Source organism: Nelumbo lutea, chromosome 7, assembly GCF_056320005.1.
Source record: "Nelumbo lutea isolate HS-2025 chromosome 7, American lotus-T2T, whole genome shotgun sequence".
Lineage (NCBI taxonomy): Eukaryota > Viridiplantae > Streptophyta > Magnoliopsida > Proteales > Nelumbonaceae > Nelumbo > Nelumbo lutea.
This window is the reverse complement of record NC_142690.1, coordinates 6,421,748-6,445,534: the sequence shown is the minus strand read 5'-3', so window position 1 is coordinate 6,445,534 and position 23,787 is coordinate 6,421,748. Positions and strand designations below refer to the sequence as shown.

General features: G+C 40.5%; 1 protein-coding gene across 8 annotated transcripts in view; it reads right to left on the bottom strand.

The window, feature by feature from the left end:
- Nucleotides 1-23,787, bottom strand: part of LOC148844857 (protein SEMI-ROLLED LEAF 2-like) — a 208,966-nt gene that overhangs the window by 173,799 nt on the left and 11,380 nt on the right. For all 8 annotated transcript variants that reach the window (XR_016101990.1, XR_016101992.1, XR_016101993.1 and 5 more), the window contains exon 3: nucleotides 14,205-14,279. Coding sequence is in view for 4 of the 8 variants with exons in the window: in XM_088953713.1 (XP_088809839.1) it covers nucleotides 14,205-14,279 (75 nt within the window). In the remaining 4 variants the exon portion in view is untranslated. The remainder of the gene's footprint in view (nucleotides 1-14,204; nucleotides 14,280-23,787) is intronic.

The window sequence follows — 23,787 nt, the reverse complement described above, 5'->3', positions numbered from 1 at the left end:
CACCAAAAACAGTGATTTAAAAGGCACACGTAGGCGCATTTTGGGGTATGCGCCTCACCCAGGTCCTAGGCGCACCCCTTTCAAAAGGCGCACCAGGCGTGCGCCTAGGCATGCACCTGATGCGCCTTGCACCTCAGCCCAAGCGTGTGCCTTTTTAAAATTTTGCGCTTTTTGCTTTTCTTTTAATCTAACGGGTGGGTCGGGATTATTTTTTATGTGAGAAATAAGAATTTCAGACCCTAACATAGACTTCTTTGGGCCTACCTCGAGGGGCGTGGTACAAAGGCGACTCATTGAATCAAGAATGCAATATGTTTTACATCACATTAGCTACTTAAAGCAATGCAATTAAGGAGAAAAAGAGACTGTGGATTTTACATGCTTGAAAATGCTTTATATGTTTGCTTTTATTTTAAAATTTTCATTTGAATACACTTTACATGTTATGTTTATGTATTTTAATTATAGATAATAAGTTTTTTTAAATATTTTTTTATTTTTTGGCATTTTTTTTGAATTTTCTGACATTTTTTTGTAATTTTGCGCCTTGCTTAAAAGGGCAGCCACGCCTTGTGCCTCAAGCGTAAATTGGCCCTTGCGCCTTGTGCTTTTAAAACACTGGCCTAAAACTGTGTCGCCAATAAATCTTTTAATCTCTATATTTCTCTAATCCAATCACCTAAATAACAATGTCATCAACATATACAATGAGGAAAGCAAGCTTCTTATCTTTCCTCTTCACAAACATGGTGTGATTTGATTGACATTGCCTAAATCCCATCTATTTAACCTCATTGGAGTGACCAAACCAAGCCCTTGGTGACTTTCAATCCATACAATGACTTCTTCAAATAGCACACTTTCCATTCACTTCCAATTTCACAAAATTCTAGTGGTTAAACCATATATACATCCTTTTCCAATTCACCATTCAAAAAGGCATTCTACACATCAAGTTGATGAAGTTGCCACCCCAAATTCACAACTAGGGATCACAAAACTCTTATTGAATTCATCTTTGCCACGGGTACAAAGGTCTAAGTGTAATCAATTATCAACCTCATACATTTGAGTGAAACCATTTGTAACCAACCGAGCCTTATACCTCTCACATCAGCCCTATACTTCACAGAGAAAACCCACTTCCAGCCAATAGGCTCCTTTCCCTTTGGAAGGTTAACTAGCTTCCAAGTCCCATTCTTATTCAAGGCACTTACCTCCACTTTCATAGCATTAGACTACTAAGAGTATGCTGGGGCCTCTACAAGGGTTTCAAGAATAGAGACACTAGAAATAATTGAGATAAAAGCACAATAAGAGGGAGACAAAATCAAGGGAAGTAAAATGTGAAATTGGGTGTTTGGTGTACAAGATCTAACACTTTTACTATGAGCAACAGGAATCTCAAGATCACTAGGATTAGGTCATAGTTTTCAAGGCACCAAAGCAAGGCTAGGCGACAGGAGATTAGCAACTAGGTGATGGATTTTTTTCTACTAAAAATCATATATCATAGGGTAGTTCCCAAGGTTCCATGGCAACCAACAACCATATTGTCTTAATTATTATGCAGAATTTTGATAAGAAAAGTATAAAATTCATGTTAAAGTATAAAAATCAACATATTCATGAAAAGAAAAAGAATAAAGAAAAAAAAATTAGAAAATATAGGGGTTGACCCCTATTTTTGTCATAAGAAGAAGATGTGTTGATTAGAAAAAATGTTAAATTCTTCCTTACTTATTGGTCCATGTTTTAATGTTTTTGAGGGTTCAAGATAGCATTTAGCAATATGTGTGTTGATTAAACCATAACAAATAAGAAAATAATAAAAAGAAACTAGTATATAAAGACACAAAATGAATATTTTAGCTTAATAATGTATTTTATAATTATAATCTCAAAATTTAAGAATAAAAAAGTATTTCAAAACACCATGTACAAATCTGCTTGGCGATTAAGCGAGGCAACCCTCCAAGATCGCCTTGTCGGCGTTGTCGCTTAGCAAGCACCTTGACAACTTTGGATTAGGAGGAAAAATAGTACCTAATTGAAAGTATTCCTTTGCATTATCTGACTAAAGAACATAAATATCAACATAGAATTGTGCATACACCATACGATTAAAGTCTTTAATCACCGAAAGTACTTCATCACAAGAAAGTAACAAATAGATCCAATTATAGCAAGAATAGTCATCGATAACACTTGTAGAATAACAATAGCCACCATCAAATAACACAATACCAGGACCCCACACATCTGAATGCATAATTTGAAAAGGAAAATCTGATTGCTTAGTTCTTATTGGAAAAGAAGTTCTATGATGTTTACTTAGTGGACACATATTATAATTCGACCTGCCTTTAAGTTCTATTAGTCTGATAACAGCCAAGAAGAAAGAAGAAGAAAGAAAAAGAAAGAGAGAGAGAGAGAGAGAGAGAGAGAGACCGGAGGAGAAAAGGAGAGAAGAAAGTCTGGTTCGAATTAGGGAAAAATCACCTCTCCCATTCGGCCAAACATGTTTTATATTACTAACATAATGGAAAAGACACATGTGCCCTTACTTAAGTGAGGGACACTAGTTCTAATATAATATTACAGATCAGCAACCTCAACATAAGTATAAAGACAGAAATACCCCTACACTAACACTCCCTCTCAAGCTGGTGAGTATATATCATATAATTCCAGCTTGTTACATATGTAGTCCACTCTAAAGGATTATGGTAATCCTCCTACTTTCCTTTGACAAAACAAGAGAGTACACTTCCTGAATAGAAGAAAGTTCTTTACTGCCCAATATTTAAACTTGGATGGGCTCAACAAATGGAGTTTAGGCCAGCTAGAAAATGAAACACCCACTGCTGGTTCACAAGCTTTTGGTAATCCCTAGCATCCAACCCATTCTTCCATTCAATGATCTGATAATGGTTTAGTTCTTTCCACAGAAGTGAGTGTGAGAAATAGGTGGATAGACTTTTCTCCCCATCTACAAGTATAGAATTTAACCTGAAGTTGATAAATACAAGCATAATGTCTTTGTTCAGAGAGAGTATCCCTGGCCTGCTCCCAAATCTCCTTAGTTGTATCATCCCACATGAAAATTTTTTCTCAGATTGGGCTGCATGGTGGGCAGCAGTCAAGACATGAGTGTATAGTTATGTTGTACCCACTTGTCATGAGCAGATTCTGCTCCCTCTTGCACCAATAAACAGTTCAATGCCTTCAGACCACTCCAAATAAGTAACTCCATCTAAGGGAGTGATATATACTGGAAAACTCCCACTTCCAGCACTTGAACTGAATACATTCTTACCTCCAGACACTTCTGAAATTGCAGAATCTTCAATAGCCATAATAAGTGAATAGACTAGGGAAACTCCACACCCAACAAACAAGCTTACCACCAATCAGAAAATGTACCAACACCAACCAGCAGCACAATAAATAGAAGTAATAGGGCTGTTTCTACAACCACAACCACCAAAACAGAAACCACATAACACCTAACCAAGAAGGGAAATACTCTTCCTGCTTAAACTAAAGACGGCAGTCTAAAAAAATTCAAATAGATGACAAACAGTCATTGTCCAAATACTCCAACTGACAATAGATCATGCAGCAAATAGAAACAGCAACAGGAAAGCCTCCAAACACCTCCGGCAGTAGCCAATCTTTCCCCCAAGACATAAGCTTTTAGAAGTCCCAACAGTTCAAAAAGGGAAAGAAAAACCCTACCACTTCCAACTCTTACTGTCCATACACCATGACAGGATCAAAAACAGAGGCTGAGAAGAACAACTTCAGATAACTCAGTCACCATTACTTGCTGTCCATCAAGGATACCCTTGTGGGAGATCCACAAACAGGGCACAATACCAGGTGGAGTGGACCTCAGATAAAAGATATCAGAAAAAGAATAAAGAAACTTCTTCAAAACCTTAATCCTTCATTCATACATTGAAAGGACACCCAAAAGAATCAGCCTTTTGGTACTATGACCAAAAGGAAAGGAAAGAATAGCAGAAAATGCCTTACCCAAGCAGCATAAGTCCAGATTTGGTAAGTTCTTTGTCTAGATAAAAACATAAGAAAAGAGGAAAAAGAATAGGCATGCAAACTTCAGATCACCGTCTATTACTACTCTGATAAATCTAGTTTGATTTGGGAGAAAAGAAGAAAACCAGAAGAGAAAGAGATATTTGAGGCTGCCAAAAGTGAGTGGTGTCATCCCCAACTCCTTTATAGCCTCTTTGGTGAGGATTGTGTCTCTTGGGTTCTTTTGAATTGAAATAACTCCAAATGCTACAAGCTGACTATACTTGGTCAATTTTTCAAGGCTCCCCAATTACTATAAGCTGGATAGATTTCTTTTTTTGGTAGGTTGGGAAGTGATGTGGGAGAACTTGACTTCCCGAGCTTTGCCTAGAGTAACCTCAGATCATAGCCATAGTTTCCTAGGTCAAGGAACCTCGTTAGGTGGCCCATCTCTATTCAGTTTTGAAAATATGTGACTAGAGGACCCCACCTTTGTAGAGAAGATCAAACCTTGGTGGCAAGAGTTATGTGGTAGAGGCTCGAAAAAAGGTGGTGGTTTCTTTAGGAGCCTAAAGAGACTAAAGGAGAAAATAAAACTTGGAATAAGGATCTCGTTGGAAAAGTGGAGGAATCTAAGGGAAGAATCATTTTAAGATAAGGAGTTGGATAAGAAATAAGCTTCTAGGATTTTTAGTGGGGAGGAAAGGGAGGAAAGGTGGGAAGCTAAAGTGTGAGATGGAAGAAGTCTTAAGAAAGGAGGAGATTTCCTGGAGACAAAAATCTAGATGCAAGTGCCTCTTGGAAGTGGATGGCAACACAAATCTAGGGGAGAGGAGCCCTACCCTCCCAGATCTTCAGTGGGATAGAGTGCCTGAAGACTTATCAGTAGCCTTGGAGAATGTCTTTATCCTTGAGGAAATAAGAGAGATTGTTTTTTTGATGGACAGATCAAAATCCCCAGGAACTAATGGTTTCTCTCTGGCCTTTTATCAGGAGTGTCGGGACTTTATCAAAGGAGATTTGTTGGAAGTTTTCAATGAGTTCTTTAATGAAGGAGATATCCCAAGGAATAAACTCAATGTTCATTGCCCTAATCCCTAAGAAGAAAGAAGCAATAGTACCAAAGGATTTTAGACCAATAAGCCTAGTGGGAAGTCTCTACAAAATAATAGCAAAAGTTTTGTTAGAATGTTAGAGTGATGTTCGGCTGATAAGAGTTCTTATTAGCCCATTCTTATGTTTAACTTATCTTGTAACTGGGCTTGTGTTAATGGGCTTGGGCCTAATCCTGTTTAATGATTTAAGTCCTCTGGGTGTCCCATCACTAATCAGGGGCATCCCAGTAATTTCTTGTACCTTGTACCATATTCATCTATAAATAAAGGACTGGTCGACTGGATAGAACAGTTCGACATTCACTTCAGTTCTGTGGTTCTCTTCTCCTCCTTGCTACTTCGAGTATAGCTCTTCAGATTACATGGTATCAGAGCATTAGCTCCTTCCTGGTTTCAGCAGGCGCACTTTTTTCTCTTGCTGTCCTTTCATCTTCTCTCTTCCTTTTCTGGGTTGCTGTAGTGAAGACCTAGGAGTGTAAGAGAGTAAAGCAAGTTCGAACCTAGGGTTTCTCTTGGTTGTAGGACTCAAGGGAAGTAAGACCCAGAAGTAGATGTCCTACTAGATTACACCAGCAAGTAGTAGCTATTGGGCTACTAAGAGAGGTCTGTATAGGACAGACCTGGTTGAGGGCTGATTCAGCAATCCTAGCACTAGCCGAGAGGGGGAGAACTTCCTCTACAGTTGTAGCTTCGTGCTCCAGCAAGACTTGTGCAGAACAAGTGGTAAAGACTTAGCTCCTTCAACTTCAGTTACAGATTTTCTTCAGGTCGGTTATCAGCCCTACTCTTGGACTGAACTGGTTCAGTTACAGACCTTTACCTTTTACCAGAATTGCGGCAACTTTTGCACCACACAGTTGCAGCCTTAAACTTTTACCAACACTGTGAACTGGTTCAGTTACAGACCTCTACTTGCTACTGTACCCGTACTCTGAACACAGTGACCAATTTGGCCAGTCCTTAACAGAATCACCTATAGTACTGTGAACAACTCTTGAACTGAAGTCAGGATGTCCTCACTATCCGGTGAAGTTTCCTCTAGAGATAACAGACCTGTTACAAGGTCCTCAAACCTGGAAAACTCTAATCTGCACAGCTTGCAGATTACAAGTGTGCTGCTAGATGAGTATAACTTCAAAGAGTGGTCTGTCTCAGCAATGCTGTTCATTACCTCTCGTGACCTCACAGGCTATTTGGATGGAGACAAGAAACAACCAGAAATTGGCAGTCCTGAATACACCGTGTGGCGCAAGGAAAATGCCACAGTCATGTCTTGGTTGCTGGCCTCTAATGACTCCTAGGGTGGCCAGAACTGTTCATCACTTCCCCACAGCTGCTAAAATTTGGGAGAAAGTATCTAAGACATATGGCCAGAAAAAGAACAATGCAAAAATCTACAGGCTGAACCAAGACATTGCAGCCCTAAGGCAAGGAGACATGTCCGTGGAAACCTACTTTGCAACACTGGAAGGCCTCTGGGAAGAGCTTGACCACCATTTGATCTTGGATTGGGAAAATGCTAATGATAAGGGGAGGCATGATAAGCAGATTGAGGAGGGCAGAGCCTTCAAGTTTCTGGCGGGTCTTGACCCTGTATATGAAGGTATAAGGTCACAGATTCTAGGGAGAGATGAATTACCTGAGCTTCACCATGTCTACTACCTGGTGAGGATTGAAGAAGTAAGGAGAAAGGAGATGCAAGTTGACTTCCAGACACAGTCAACAGAACTACCTGGAGAACATTCAGCCTTAGTCTCCACTAAGGGGAATAGATTTTCAGACAAGAAGTCCCTCAAGTGTACACATTGTGGTGGTGAGAAACACACAAAGGAGAAATGTTGGGTCCTGTACCCTCATCTGAAGCCAGTTGCTCTGAGAAAGGACAAAAGGCAACATAAGGGCCACACAGCAAGTGGGAATCTTGCCACCAACAACAGTAGTGACAACTCACAGAGTATTCAGACAGTGTCATCTTCCACCGCAAGGCAGGCTGCCGACTCCTCTGGACCAAGTACTTTGGGCTTCACAGCTAGTGAGGCAGAGGTTCTCAACCGGGCATTAGCCCGTCTGAAGAACAATTCTTTAGCTTCCACCTCTCTTGCCAAATCAGGTACAACCTCTGCATTTAGTGCATCCAGTTCCATTAATTCTACCTCTTGGGTGATTGATTCAGGAGCCACTGACCATATGACACATATGTCCTCCTTATTCTCCACATATCATCTTTTGTCTGGCCAGGATAAGATGAGAGTAGCTGATGGGTCCCTCTCCACCATCTCTGGAAAGGGGGTGGTTAACCTAAGCAAGGATATCTCTCTTAAATCAGTCCTACATGTTCCTAGTCTTACCTCAAATCTGTTGTCTGTTTCAAAGCTTACAAAAAACTTGAACTATAGTATAACTTTCTTTCCTTCTCATTGTGTCTTCCAGGACAGAGTGACGAGGAGAACGATTCGGAGTGGTCATGAGTATGGGGGCCTCTACTATTTTGATGAAGATGTCAGCTCAGCCCTGCAAGCTTCTACTACTAGTCCGGAAAGTGTGGAGTCAGTAGCTATGCTGCACTTGTGGCATGCTAGGCTAGGTCATTTGTCTTTTTCTTCCTTAGCAATGTTGTTTCCCGAATTATGTAAGGACATTCTGAATCAGAGTTTAATTTGTGATGTGTGTCAAATGTCAAAACAATGTAGATCAATGTATCCAATTTCTAGTAATGAAATTCAAGCCCCTTTTGATTTGGTTCATTCTGATGTTTGGGGTCCTTCACCCATTGTTTCCATTGATGGCTTCCGTTACTTTATCAGTTTTATTGACCATTATTCTCGGTGCACTTGGATTTATCTGTTGAAAGGACGTGAAGAAGTTCCCCAGATAACTATGATGTTTTGCAAGATGGTTGAAACACAATTTGATAAAAAGATCAAGCAATTCCGTTCAGACAATGCAGCTGAATACTTTGAAAGATCCATGAACTCATTCATGGAAGATGCAGGCATGTTACATCAATCATCATGTGCTTACACCCCTCAGCAAAATGGGGTCGCTGAGCGCAAGAACAGGCATCTATTGGAGACAGCTCGAGCCCTTCTTTTCCAGCACAATGTGCCCAAGCAATATTGGTCTCAAGCTGTTCTTACTGCATCTTACCTGATAAATCGGATGCCATCTAAGGTACTGGGTATGAAGACCCCTTTCTCTGTTTTGTGTCCCACTCTTCCAGAATTTCCTCTTCCCCCGCGGGTTTTTGGCTGTACATGCTTCATACATGTGAAAGATCCAAAGAAGACCAAGCTGGATCCTAAGGCTACAAAGGGAATATTTTTGGGGTACTCTCCTACGCAGAAGGGGTATAAGTGTTATGATCCTGTCTCCAAGAAAAAATATGTCACTAGGGATGTAGTCTTTTTTGAGTCTCAACCCTATTTCCAGTCTTCTCAAAATCCTCTTCAGGGGGAGAGTAGTGGGTTGGAAGAGGATTCTCATTCTCCCTTCTTTTTTGTTCCCATTTCATCACCTTCCACTACTACTAGCTGTAACATTCCGGGTCAACCTAGTGAGACTTCCACTGTGCCAGTTGCTTCTCCAGATTCGGCTGATGCTCCTGAAGGTTCCAATAAACAAGAAAAAAAGATACTTATATACAGTAGAAGGAAGAAGGCCCCTCAACCTCAGGACTGCAACCAGTTGAACTCAGATCAATCTGTCTCTGCAATCCAAGGTAATTCTGATTCACTCAATTCAGATTTGGATCTTCCTATTGCTCTCCGTAAGCCTGTTCGTTCTTGTACCACTCGGCATCCCATAGCCGATTATGTTTCTTACTCACACTTATCCCCTGCCTATCATTCCTTTGTGTCTGCCCTTTCCTCTGTATGTGTCCCTTCCAGGTATTCAGAGGCGGCATCTGATCCGAGGTGGAAATAAGCCATGAATGAGGAGATGAAAGCCCTAATGAAAGCAAGGACATGGGAATTGGTGGACCTGCCAGAAGGGAAAGGCAATGTTGGGTGCAAGTGGGTATTCACAGTAAAGCACAGGGAATATGGGTCAATTGAGAGGTACAAGGCCAGACTTGTGGCAAAGGGATTTACACAAAAGGAAGGAATTGACTACAAGGAAACCTTTGCCCCAGTAGAAAAGATCAACACAATCAGGGTTCTACTGTCACTAGCAGCAAAATTCTCTTGGGAACTTCATCAGCTGGATGTGAAGAATGCCTTCCTAAATGGTGATCTTCATGAAGAGGTATTCATGGAACCCCCACCTGGATATGATGTTGGAAAGAAGGTATGTAAACTAAGGAAAGCATTATATGGTTTGAAGCAATCTCCCCAGGCATGGTTTGAGAGACTTTGTTTGGCCATGAAGAAAGTAGGGTACACTCAGAGCAGTGCAGATCATACATTGTTTACAAGGAGACAGGATGACAAACTTACAGCACTCATTGTGTATGTGGATGATATGGTGATTACTGGAAATGATGTGAAAGAGATGAAGAGGCTGAAGGGTACACTCAGAGCAGTGCAAATCATACATTGTTTACAAGGAGACAGGATGACAAACTTACAGCACTCATTGTGTATGTGGATGATATGGTGATTACTGGAAATGATGTGAAAGAGATGAAGAGGCTGAAGGAGTTCTTAGCTTCAAAATTTGAGATCAAAGACCTGGGAAATCTGAGATACTTTCTTGGAATTGAAGTTGCTAGATCAAGAGAAGGAATCTACATATGTCAAAGAAAGTATGTGCTAGATCTCCTAGAAGAAACAGGCATGATGGGGTGCAGGCCAGCAGACACTCCAATAGAACCAAGCCATGGATTACAAGAATCAATGGGTGAGGAATACTGTGATAAGGAAAGGTACCAAAAGTTGGTAGGAAAACTGATATACTTATCCCTTACTCGGCCAGATATTGCTGATGCAGTGCATGTTGTCAGTCAATTCATGCACTCACCAAAGGCCCCTCATATGAGAGCAGTGGAAAGAATCCTCAGATACTTGAAAACTTGCCCAGGGAAAGGAATTCTTTTCAGAAAAAACAGCAGACTTGAAATTGAAGCCTACACTGATGCTGATTGGGCTGGGTCCGTTGGAGACAGAAAATCAACCTCAGGTTACTGTACATTCTTGGGAGGAAACCTAGTCACATGGCGTAGTAAGAAGCAGAATATAGTGGCTAGATCAAGTGCAGAAGCAGAATACCGGGCTATGGCACACGGGGTTGCTGAACTCTTATGGCTCAGGACTCTCCTTAATGAGCTTGGTATCAAGATTGAGGGTCCTCTCAAGCTGTATTGTGATAATAAAGCTGCTATCAACATTGCCAACAATCCTGTGCAGCATGACAGGACAAAACATATTGAAATTGATCGACACTTTGTCAGAGAGGGAATTATTTCAGGAGAACTTTGTGTGCCTTATACTCCATCAGAGATGCAGATTGCAGATGTATTAACTAAAGGGCTGGCATCAACGAAGTTCAGGGACATACTTGGCAAGCTAAACATGATTGATATTCATGCTTAGCTTGAGGGGGAGTGTTAGAATGTTAGAGTGATGTTCGGCTAATAAGAGTTCTTATTAGCCCATTCTTATGTTTAACTTATCTTGTAACTGGGCTTGTGTTAACGGGCCTGGGCCTAATCCTGTTTAATGATTTAAGTCATCTGGGTGTCCCATCACTAATCAGGGGCATCCCAGTAATTTCTTGTACCTTGTACCATATTCATCTATAAATAAAGGACTGGTCGACTGGATAGAACAGTTCGACATTCTCTTCAGTTCTGTGGTTCTCTTCTCCTCCTTGCTACTTCGAGTATAGCTCTTCAGATTACAAGTTTTAGCTGTGAAATTTAAGAAAGTATTACCACAGGTGATTTCATAGTTTCAAGGAGCCTTTGTTGAAGGGAGATAGATTATTGACCAGATTTTGGTGGCAATGTAAATTGGACATAGAAAAGGTTTATGATTTCATTGGTTGGGATTTTCTCCTTGAATTACTAGAGAAATTGGGTTTGGGTAAATGATGGAAGTAATGGATCAATGGTTGTTTGAGGCTTTGAGCTTAGCGCACTACTCAATCCTGATTAATGGTGTGGCTAGACTTCTTCCCAACAAAAAGAGGATTGAGACAAGGGGATCATATATTGCCTTTCCTCCTCACTATAGTTGTTGAAGTCCTATGTAGGATGATTGTGAAGGCTGATCAAGATAACTGTTTTAGAGGGTGGAGGGTTGGAAGGCTTGAGGTGGCAATCACACACTTGAAATTTGCAGATGACATCATTTTATTCTGTATGGGAGGCAATCAAGAAGATATAAGAAACTTAAGAGAACTCAGGAGGGAATCCAAGATCAAAAGTCTTTTGAAAACCTGTGGTAAAGAGATTTACGAAGAAATTGGCTCAGTGGAAGAGGAACTACTTATCTAGGGGGGAGAAGAACTATAATTAGGGAAACATTAGCTAACCTACTAGTATATTTCCTATCCACCTTTAGGATCCCAATTAGGATCGCCAAACAGCTACATAAATTAATGACAAACTTTCTTTGGGAGCCTAGGGATGAAGAAAGATCTAATAAAATGGGAACAAGTTAGAAAAACAAAGGAGAAGGGAGGACTAGGAATAAGGAACCTAATTCATAGGAACACATATTTGTTACGAAAGTGGCTCTGGAGGTTTCCTTTGGAAAGAGACAAGCTGTGACATAAAATTATAGAAAGCATTCATGGGATAATGAACAATGTTTGGGATACAAAAGTAGCTAATTATGCTACCTAGGAGAAAAGGGAGAATTGTAACCACTCCTAACAGAGCTTCCCAAACTCTTTCCAACTTCTAGAGATCAAAAGAGACCCCCCAAACTCTGAGTGCCACACTCAAACTGTCTCCTTATCCTTTAACTATGAATTCTCTAGTCGGCTAGGGTTTTGGGCAAAAATTTAGCAGCCTCACTTTCTTGGCAGTCTACAGCCAAATTCTGTCTCGCCAAACCCTCCATCAACGAGGCACAAATGTTCTCAAACAATCAGCAACTCATCTCTCCATATGCTCTTCTAATTGAAGGGTGTATGAGAAAAAAGAAAAGAAAAGAAAGGAAGAGGTGCTCTAATACCGAGATGTGATTCAGTCCAATAACTTTGCAAACAATCTTAGATTTCAGCAAAGACAAGAAGAGAAAATATAAGAGGAACAGAAAGAGGAAGAAGAAGATGGAGAAGAAAGGGAGAAGGAGAAAGAAGTTCGATATCTTCTCTCCTTACTCTCTAAACATTTATTAATCATGCTTAATTAGAGACAATGGCAGATATGCCCTTAAGTGGGCGGCCAACTCATAAACTTACTTAAAAGAAATAAAAATAAAAAATAAAAAAAAAAAGATTAACAGGCCCATTAACAAATACACACATGTAAGAAACAATAATAACAAAAATAAATCACTAGGGCTCATTCGGCCTAGTCTCTCTACATACTTCCTTCTTCAATACTCTTGTGCAATCTCCTGTAGGAGGGGAGAACTTCCCGAAAAAAGAAATTTGGAGTAAGCCCATTCCACCCAAAGTTCAAGCATTGGGTTGGGAGGTTTGTCTTGGTAAGGTGAATACTTGTGACTTGCTTCAAAAAAGGAGGTCAAAAAATGCCTCTCTCATCATGTGTGCTATCTTTATTTTGCAAATGTAAATCCCTACCCCATTTACTAATTTACTGTCCTATTGTTCTATTTGTATGGGAGTCTTTTTGCTCTCTCTTGGGGTGCAGGTGGATGACTCCTCAGGAATGTAGGGAGTCTCTTCAACCCAAATTTCTTAAGGTAGCCAGTGAAAAGAGGAAGAGTGATGTGGAAATCAGTTAAGGCAGAGTGGTGGAGACTATTTGAGAGGAAAGAAACACAAGAATATTCAATGAGAAGAACAGGTAAAAGGAAGAAATTGTGGAAACTATACAGATAAAAGTTGCACAATGGATAAAAACATTAGAGGTCTTCCAAAGCTTTACAGTGATTGACATAATAAGAATGTGGAATGAAGTGGCACACTCTTCTAAGGTAAAAGAAAAAAGGTGATGGAATGGAAGCCCCCAGCTAGTAATAAAATCAAGCTGAATTTTGATGGGAGCTCTTTAGGAAACCCAAGATTGGCAAGTATTGGTGGTGTGTTTAAAGATTCATCAAGTAAAGTGTTGACAATGTATTCAGGCCCTTTAGGGGTAGGAGACTCATTAAAGGCTGAGCAGTTGGTGCTGCTACAAGATTTAAAACTCACTAAGCAAACAAACTTACAAAACTTGGAAGTTGAAGGGGACATACCCTGAGGGAAGTAGAAAGCCTGGCAAGGGAACTCAGTGTCACCTTTTCTTGGATCAGAAGAACTTCAAATGGGGTGACTGACACATTAGCCAAGCAAGGGGTATATTTTTTTTGGAAAAAGGTAAAGTAATTTTATTTAATGAGAAAGCCAATTACAACAAGACTCAGGCCAACTAGGCCTTCCTGGGCCCAAAACATATTACAAGAACATCCATGATTTAGAACAAGCAAGGGGTATATAAAAAGCAGTTGTTTTGGGCATCGTTATAATTTTTGGGGCTTCATTGATAATATCGTGATATATTGCAATCCTGTAACTTGTCTTCCCTCTTATTAATAATATAAATTTCCTTGCTGATCATAAAAAAAAAAAAAAAAAAAAAAAAAAAAAAAAAAACAGATTGTGTCTCTAAAGAGGTCAAAGGTTCAAAACTTCAAGTTGGCAGAGACCAACAGTACACTGAATAATATAAAACACACTCCTAACAACAGACCAGTATATCAAGGATCTATTAAAAAGAAAATTACGCAATGACCTTGTCCCAGCCCAAACCTAAAGAATATAGGCTGTCTGGGCCCCAGGCTGATCTCTACCTGCCCAACACAGTCTAATTTATGCCCCTAGGTGTGAAGCCTTTTTATTTCCTTCATGTTTTTCTTTGTTTCTTATCAATAAATGAAGATGGATACGATACATAATCTCCAACCCTTGCATATGGAGTGACTATGATGGTACCTTTGGAATACGCAGGGGATTCTTGGAAGCATATTCACACAGCTTGCCAATCTTTCGATCATTTGGTTCTTCATCCTGCCAAAATACCGAAGAAAAAGAAAATCATTTCAGGAAACTGTATTAAGCTTAAGGACAATAATCTTAAGTTTAACCAGATTACAAATTACCTGTAGTAATTCAAAAGAAAAAATGACCTACAACTCTAGTGTTCTAGGCTGCTGCAGCAAAATTTTCAATGTCTAAACAGAAACAAAAATAACAAATGATGAATGAATATATCTTGGTGTATGATGACAGGGGATTATTTGTTTATTTATCTACTTATTTTGATGTAGAAAGAGCAAATCAATTTATTCATTTATTTGTATGAAAATTATTATGATGGCTACCTCAAAACAAATAAATGTAAGACAATTTTATTACATAATGGAATTATTGACTTCAGGTTACATCTCTCTGGAATCTCAACCAAGGTAAAAAACTAGAGTAGATGTTAGTCAATGAATAGGTTTCCAGGAAACAGTTCTTTCTACCATTACCTAATAGGATCAATATATTTTAGTTACGCAGGATTGGTTGTATAAAAATAAATTTGAGTAATCACTGATATATCTCCTTTTTCTTGGAGAAATGAAATTTAGATAACAGTTGGACAGTTTTCAGCATTCCTATTGACAATATAGGTGTTGCAAGGAGAAAAAGGAAGGTCTGTCCTATGCTTTTATACATCACAATGCAAAAGATAGTATGGATAGAAAGCAACCAAACCCATGCAAAGGGCCCCCTGTACAAAATGTACAGACAAGTACATGTCCTATCCCAGCAATACAGGTTCCTAGAGAATCCATTCCCTAATTCTCCCTCCCTATCCAATAACTCAGTCAACAAATTAGTGGGCCCTAGAATCCAAAAGAATGTAGGCTTGGATTTTAGGGAGAGATGAACTCCCTGACTTTCACGTGTGTATTATCTTGTTAGAAATGAGGAGATGAGAAGGAGATGCAAATGGATTGATCCATTCAGCCAGTGGAACAATATGCTTTAGTAACCAAAGGGGGAAAGAGCATGGATAAGAGAAATTTGAAGTGTAAGCTGTTTGCTGAAATAGGGCTGTCAAATGAGAGAAGAAGAGGAAGAAGAAGAAGAACAAAAATGAAATGGGCGGCAGTAATCTGTTCGGCCAGCCCTAATCTATTATATATAAGGACAATACATAATGTTACATAACTGGACAAGACTACCCCTGATTAGTGATGGGACACCTAGTCAAAATAAACACTAAGTAAGATTAGGCCAAGTAACTAAGGCCCAATAACTAATGACTTAAAACCCAACAAAGATAAACATACAAACTAAGACAGCCGAACCAACACTCCCCCTCAAGCTAAGCATGGATGTCAATCATGTTTATCTTGCCAAGTAAGTCCACGAATTTCACTGTAGCTAGCCCTTTAGTCAGAACATCTGCAATCTGCATCTCGGATGGAGTATAAAGAATGCAGAGTTCTCCTGAGACAATTCTTTCTCTAACAAAGTGACGGTCTATCTCAATATGTTTTGTTCTATCATGTTGCACTGGGTTATTTGCAATGTTGATGGCTGCCTTGTTGTCACAGTACAACCTGAGAGGGCACTCAATCTTTATTCCAAGTTCACCAAGCAGGATCTTCAGCCATAAGAGTTCAGTAACACCATGAGCCATAGCTCGGTACTCAGCCTCTGCACTAGATCTTGCAACCACATTCTGTTTTTTACTCCTCCATGTAACTAAATTTCCTCCAACAAAGGTCCAGTACCCAGAAGTAGACTTCCTATCCCCAACAGAGCCAGCCCAATCTGCATCAGTATATCCTTCAACTTCAATTTTACTGTTTTTTCTGAATAGAATCCCTTTCCCCGGGCAAGAGTTCAAATATCTGAGGATCCTTTCCACAACTTTCATGTGAGGGATCTTAGGAGTGTGCATGAACTGACTGACAACATGTACAGCATAAGCAATGTCAGGGCAAGTAAGGGACAGGTAAATCAACTTCCCCACCAGCTTTTGGTATCTTTCCTTATCAAGGTACTCCTCTCCTACTGACACCTGTAGACCATGATTCTGTTCTATTGGAGTATCGGCTGGCTTACACCCCATCATGCCTGTCTCTTGAAGAACATCAAGGATGTATTTCCGCTGACATATATAGATGCTCTCTTTGGATCTTGCAACTTCAATCCCAAGAAAGTATCTCAGTTGGCCCAGATCTTTGATCTCAAATTCAGCAACCAAAAACTCCTTTAGTCTTTTAATCTCTTCCTGATCATCCCCTTTAATTACCATATCATCAACATAGACAATAAGTGTCGTAAGTTTGCTATTTCTCTTCCTTATGAATAGGGTATGATCTGCTCCACTTTGAGTGTAACCCCCTTTCTTCATGACTCCACATAGCTTCTCAAACCAAGCTCGAGGGGACTGCTTAAGGCCGTATAGGGCCTTTCTCAGTCTACATACCTTCTTGCCAAAGACATAACCTGGTGGAGGATCCATGAACACTTCTTCATGCAGGTCGCCATTCAAGAAAGCATTCTTCACGTTCAACTGATGTAGCTCCCATGAGAAATTTGCAACTAATGATAATAGAACTCGGATTGTGTTGAGTTTTGCCACCGGAGCAAAAGTTTATTTGTAGTCAATCCCTTCTTTTTGAGTAAACCCTTTTGCCACCAGTCTAGCCTTGTACCTCTCAACGGACCCGTCCTCCCTGTGCTTCACAGTGAACACCCACTTGCATCCAACAGTGTCTTTCCCTTCTGGTAATCCATTAATTCCCAAGTCCTTGCTTTCATTAAGGCTTTCATTTCTTCATCCATAGCCTCTTTCCATTTTGGGTCAGATACTGCCTCAGTATACCTAGTAGGAACATGCACAGAAGATAGAGCAGACACAAAAGAACAATAACGAGGAGACAACTGTGAGTGAGACACAAAATCAGCAATGGGGTATTTGATAGTACAAGAACGAGTAGACCTACGAAGGGCAATAAGAAGATCTAAGTCAGAGGAACTGATAGGATTACCTTGAGTTTCTGAGACAGGTTGATCCGAGTCCAATTGGTCATTGTCATGAGTTAGAGGACCCTTCTTCCTTCTGTTGTAGGTGATTCTGATATCTCTTTGCAGCCTACTGGAGTCTTCAGTAATATTTGCAACATCACTAGTAGTAGCTGGTACAATGGGAGCCTCACTAGATTCACCTGGGATACCACAACTAGGTGGATCAAGAGGAGAAGATGGAAGACCTGAGGTCGAGAGAGGTACAAAGAATGGGGGAACAGAAGAATCCTCTTCCATCCCACTAGTCTCCCCCTGAAGAGGATTCTGGGAAGAGTGAAAATAGGATTGAGACTCAAAGAATACCACATCCTTTGTGACATATTTTTTCTTGGTGACTGGATCATAACACTTGTATCCCTTCTGAGTAAGGGAGTACCCCAAAAAGATTCCCTTTGTAGCCCTAGGATCCAATTTAGTCTTCTTCGGATCCTTAACATGTATAAAGCATACACAACCAAAGACTCTCGATGGAAGAGAAAAGTCAGGAAGATGGGGGCAAAGAACAGAGAAAGGAGTTTTCATTCCCAATACCTTGGATGGCATTCGATTTATCAGATATGATGCAGTAAGGATTGCTTGAGACCAATAGCTTTTTGGAACTTTGTGCTGAAATAGTAAGGCTCGAGCAGTCTCCAATAGGTGCCTATTCTTGCGCTCAGCAACCCCATTCTGTTGGGGGGTACTAGCACAAGATGACTGATGAATCATTCCAGCATCCTCCATAAACAGATTCAAGGACCTTTCAAAGTATTCTGCAGCATTATCTGACCTGAATTGTTTGACCTTCGTACCAAATTGTGTTTCAATCATTTTGCAAAATGTCATGGTTACCCGTGGCACTTCTTCTCGTGCTTTTAATAAGTAGATCCATGTGCATCGAGAATAGTGATCAATAAAACTAATAAAGTATCAAAAGCCATCAACAGAAATAATGGGAGAAGGACCCCAAACATCAGAGTGAACTAAGTCAAAAGAAACTCGAATTTCATTACTTGAAGTTGAATAAACAGTTCTACATTGCTTTGATAGTTGACAGACTTCACAAACTAACTCTTGAGTTGAAACACCTTTGAATAATTTTGGAAACAAAACTTCCAATGATGAAAAAGGTAAATGACCTAGCCTAGCATGCCATAGATGTAACCTAGCTATTGACTCCACGTTTGACTGACTACAAGTAGCAGATGTTTGCAAGGCCGAACTGATGTCTGCATCAAGGTAGTAGAGACCTCCACACTCATGACCGCTCCCAATCGTTCTCTTCGTCAATCTGTCCTGAAAGACACAATGAGTAGGAAAAAAGGTTATGCTACAATTCAAATTTTTTGTAAGCTTTGAAACAGATAAGAGATTTGAAGAAAGATTGGGAACATGCAAGACAGATTTTAGTGAGAGGTCCTTGCTTAGGTCAACCACTCCCTTCCCAGAGATGGTAGAGAGAGAACCATCAGCAGCCCTCATTTTATCCTGGCCAGACATTAAATGATAGGAAGAAAATAGAGAAGACATGTGTGTCGTGTGGTCAGTTGCACCAGAATCAAGAATCCAAGAGGCTGGATCAATATAACTAGTTGCACTAAAGGCAGAGACAATATCTGATCTGGCAAGGGAGGAGGATGGAAGAGAATTGGTCCTTAGACGGGCTAGGGCCCGGCTAAGTACCTCTACCTCATCGGCAGTAAAACCCAAGGACCCGGTTCGAGGGGAATTAGAAGTCTGTCCCATGGAAGAGGAAGTAATTGTAGATGTGTGTTTTGAATCATCATCACTTTGACCCATAGCCAAATTCACACTTGCAGATTGACCCTTCTGATGCTTCTTATCTTTCCTTAATGCAGCTAGCTTCAGATGCGGATGGAGAACCCAACAAGTCTCTTTCACATGCTTTTCCCCTCCACAGTGGGTGCACTTCAGATGTCTCTTGTCAGAGTACATGTTTCCCCTTTGATTTGTAGAGATTAGGGCCGAATGCTCCACAGACTGCTCAGCTAGTTTTGTTTGAGTATCAACCTGCATTTCTTTTCTTCTCACCTCTTCATTCCTCACAAGGTAGTAAACATGATGTAAGTTTGGCATTTCATCCCTTCCCAGAATTTGGGATCTTATGCTCTCATATATAGGATCTAGGCCAGCCAGAAACTTAAATGCTCTACCCTCTTCAATTTGTTTGTCATGTTTTTCTTTGTCTCCGGCACTCTCCCAATCAATGATAAGGTGGTGATCTAACTCTTCCCATAGACCTTCTAGTGTAGCAAAATATGTTGCAACACTCATATCTCCTTGCCTCAAGGCAGCAATATCTTGATTCAGTCTGTAAACTCTGGCATTATTCTTTTTCTGCCCATAGGTTTTAGAAACATTTTCCCATATCTTGGCAGCCGTGGAAAAATGTTGAACAGTCCTGGCTACTCTTGGAGTCATTGAGGCAAGTAGCCAGGACATAACTGTAGCATTCTCTTTGCGCCAAGTTCCATATTCAGCACTTCCCACTTCTGGTTCCTTCTTCTGCCCGTCTAAGTAACTAGTGAGTTCACGAGATGTGATGAAAAGCATGGCTGAGACAGACCATTCCCTGAAGTTGTACTCATCCAACAACACACATGATCTGTAGGCTGTGTAGATTTGGATTCTCCATATTAGGAGACCTCCCACAAGCCCTAACATCTCTAGAAGACACTTCCCCGGATATCGAAGACATCTTCACTTACTTGTAAGTGTGAAGACTGTAACCGCAATGTATAGAGAATTGTTTCACACTTACGGGACTTTCTGCACTGTAAACTCAGTCCTGATAACCAGACACAGAGCTGAAACACTGCACACTGTGCCCAAATTACTGCTGTCACCGAGTACTACACTGCAACTTGCTGTGTTGACTTCTACTGTGTGCTACGCACTGCTATCGCAGGTTATAACCTCACCTACGAACAGTTCTAGGACTGCTGAGATCAGTCCTTCCGCCTAGATCTGTTCTACACAGATCTGTCTTAGCCAAATGGCTACAGTCTGCTGTACTGTGTCTATTAGGGCATCAGCCTCTGGGTCTAACTCCCCTTGGGCCCTACAACCAAGGGAAACCCTAGATGTAGGTCTAGCTGTGTTCTACGACCAACCCTAGGGTTTCTTTGCAACAACCAACAAGAAAGATGGGAGAGTTACCTGCGAGTAGAAGAAGATGCGGCTGCTGTAACCAGTCGAAAGATCAGTGTTCTGATACCATGTTTGCTGAAATAGGGCTGTCGAATGAGAGAAGAAGAGGAAGAAGAAGAAGAATAGAAATGAAATGGGCGGCAGTAATCTGTTCGGCCAGCCCTAATCTATTATATATAAGGACAATACATAATGTTACATAACTGGACAAGACTGCCCCTGATTAGTGATGGGACACCTAGTCAAAATAAACACTAAGTAAGATTAGGCCCAGTAACTAAGGCCCAATAACTAATGACTTAAGACCCAACAAAGATAAACATACAAACTAAGACAGCCGAACCAACATAAGCATCGTGGAGGGGAGAAACACACTGAGGTGGATTCTTCACCCTCACCTGAAATCATCTACTTTAAAGAAGGGAAAGAAACCCCAGAAGCCATATGGTGCATTCAATGTTGCAAAAGGGGTGTCTCAGAACACTACTACAGGTGTGAATCCTATTGGAATTCCTTTTATTCCTTGTAAATGGTCAACAGGTCTATATTTGTCCTTTTTTTCCATTTATTTCTTTTATTTCTTAAGTAGTGTCAAAGTTGTAATTCGGAATTTCATAAATAAGTAATAAAAGAAGGGCAGCAGTTAAGGAGAGTTTCAGTTCGATCTACCCTGATCTCAGCCCTATTTTCTCCTGCTTTCCTCTTCTCTTCTATTATTTCCTCTTAACCAAGGATATTTTCTTGACTGGTTTTTCTTATTTTTGTCACCCTTTTTTTCATCTGTTTAAGGCTGATCACATGGTATCAGAGCACCTGTAATCACCTGGGCAGATTTCTGGCCTCTTCATCTAACGCAACAGTTCTCCTACTGTGAGGAGATCTACAAAAGGACCAAAAAGGAGGTTGTATGCTTCAGCTAGTACGGTGTGGTCATTGTGGTGTTGTGATCATGGTTTATTAGAGACCCTATATTGAGAGTTCAAAGAGGGATGAATTGCAATTGATTTCTGGTGAGTCCACCTTTCATTGGTGGTTCAGTTAGTTGTGTATTGTATGGAATCTTTTATGGGTGGTAGACAGTAGACATTAATCTTGAGTTTTTTTTTATCAGTAACAGAGGATTCTCATTAATTAAATAAAGAAAACGGTTAAATACAAAGTTGGGGGAGGTAAAATCTCTTAACTCTCCCCCAAAAGAAAGTTACAATGTAACCCAAAACAAATGGTTTCTTCCCACCCCCTGTTTGTCCAATGCATCTGCAAATGAATTCGCACATCTTTTAACCCATTGGAGACACACTTCCATTCCTTGTGTTAACCACTTGTATTGTCTTCGTTCATTAATGTATGTCCATAACCCATCATTTGCCTTCTCTGTCCAGCCAATTACTACTTGTAAATCCCCTTTAATGATCAACCTATTTATATTTAGTTCCTTAGCCCTTTTCACCCCTTCTAACAAAGCCAGAATTTCTGCTCTCAATGAATCCCCAAATCCAATTGGACCTGAAAAAAGAGCTATTATTGGCCCTGTCTCCTACCTGAAAACACCACCAACTCCCAATAGCTTTCCAAGGTGCTGCAATAGTTGTTCAGGCCAAAATTCCAGCGTCCCAGCCATCGGCCGCCAGCCCATGTATGCTCTTAATCACCTTTGTCCACAGTTTTTCCTGATCCACCGAGAATCTCCACAGCCGTTTCCCCAACAAAGTTGTATTTCTCTTTTGAATGTTCCCAATTCCTAAGGCCCCTGAATCCTTGCTTCTAGTTAGCATTTCCCATCTAATTCCTAAGGCCCCTGAACTCCACCATCTTTTTCATTCTGTTGGGAGGTCATATGACCTTGGTTCATTTGTAAGTCATTCAGACCTGGTGATGTACTGCAACTGCAGTATTTTTTTTAGTTTCCTAAAAGGATTGTAGGTCGTACAGACCTGTTCCAGTGTTGCATCAACAGGGTTCAGCCTTTACTCCCAGTGAAACCGTAGGTCATCAGGACCTATTTTCAGCAATAGCCTTGTACAGAAATATTCATTTGGTTCCTCTTTTTTTATTCCCGATATCATGAGTAGTGAAGATTCAGCCACATCTGGAGTTTCCTCAATGCTAAATGGAATGGGTGGGGTGACCTATCCTTTCCTATAGCTGTTTGTCCCTCTTGATGGTTTAAATTACCTAGAGTGGTCAAGAGGGATCAAATTATACATCACTGTAAGGGGGAATGCTGAATATGATAGATGGGCTCAGGAGAACAGTATGGTTATGTCGTGGCTCTTGATCTCCATGCAACCACAAATAAGAAAAAACTTCATGTGGGCTGAAACTGCAAATGAGATCTGGGAACAAGCAAAATCTACTTATTAAGAATTGTGACACTATGCCAAAATTTATCAGCTGCAGGCAGCATCATCCGCTTGTAGACAGAGGGAGAGGTCTTTATCTGCATATTACTCTGACTTAACCACTGTCTGGAAAGAGTTGGACCATTACCAGAGTGTGGATTGGAAGTGTGATGAGGAAGCAAAAATGTACAAGCAACTTGTCTCCCAACAAAGAGTGTTTGCCTTTTTACATGGTCTGAATCCTATGTATGAATCTATCAGAATTCAGATTCTCAACTCTAACGATCTCCCATCAGTTCAAGAATTCTATGCCCTTGTACAATCTGAAGAGAGCATAAGAAATTTGATGAACAGTCCTGGTGGGGATGCAGTTGTGTTGGTAGCAAAAGGGGGTGCTTCTACTAGTGTGGGATCTTCTTCTAGGAAAGGAGATCTCCAAAAAAAAAACAGAAGATAAGGATAAATTGTGGTGCACTCATTGCCAGAAATCCCGACACACCAAAGATACCTATTGGAATCTTCATGGAAAACTAAAATGGGCTCAAGATTTGACTAAGAAGCAAGGTTCAAAGGTGAATAAGAGGCCTGGACAGCAAGGTACAAAGAAACATCACATGGCCAACATGGTTACTCGGGAGAATCAGCCCTCCACTTCTACTGTGACTCAGACACATCTCACTGGATCTGACCCGAGGGAGGATATTATAAATTCCTTCCGTGACCATTTAGAGCTCTATGGTAGAGCACTTCGTCAGATGGATGTTCCTTGTAGAGAACACTGATGTGGGCCCCACAACTATGGTTCCACTGTGTTCGTAGGGTAGAAGGTGTTCTAGTCTTCCTAGGGTCAGCTGTTGGTCATTTAGTTGTTTCAGTTGTTATTTGTTTCAGTCTTATTTTGCTCTATTTGTTATGTAAAGACTAAGGGCAGATCTGTCCTTTCCATGTAATGAGCATAACATATAAATATTAAATAAAGTGGCGGCGGCAGA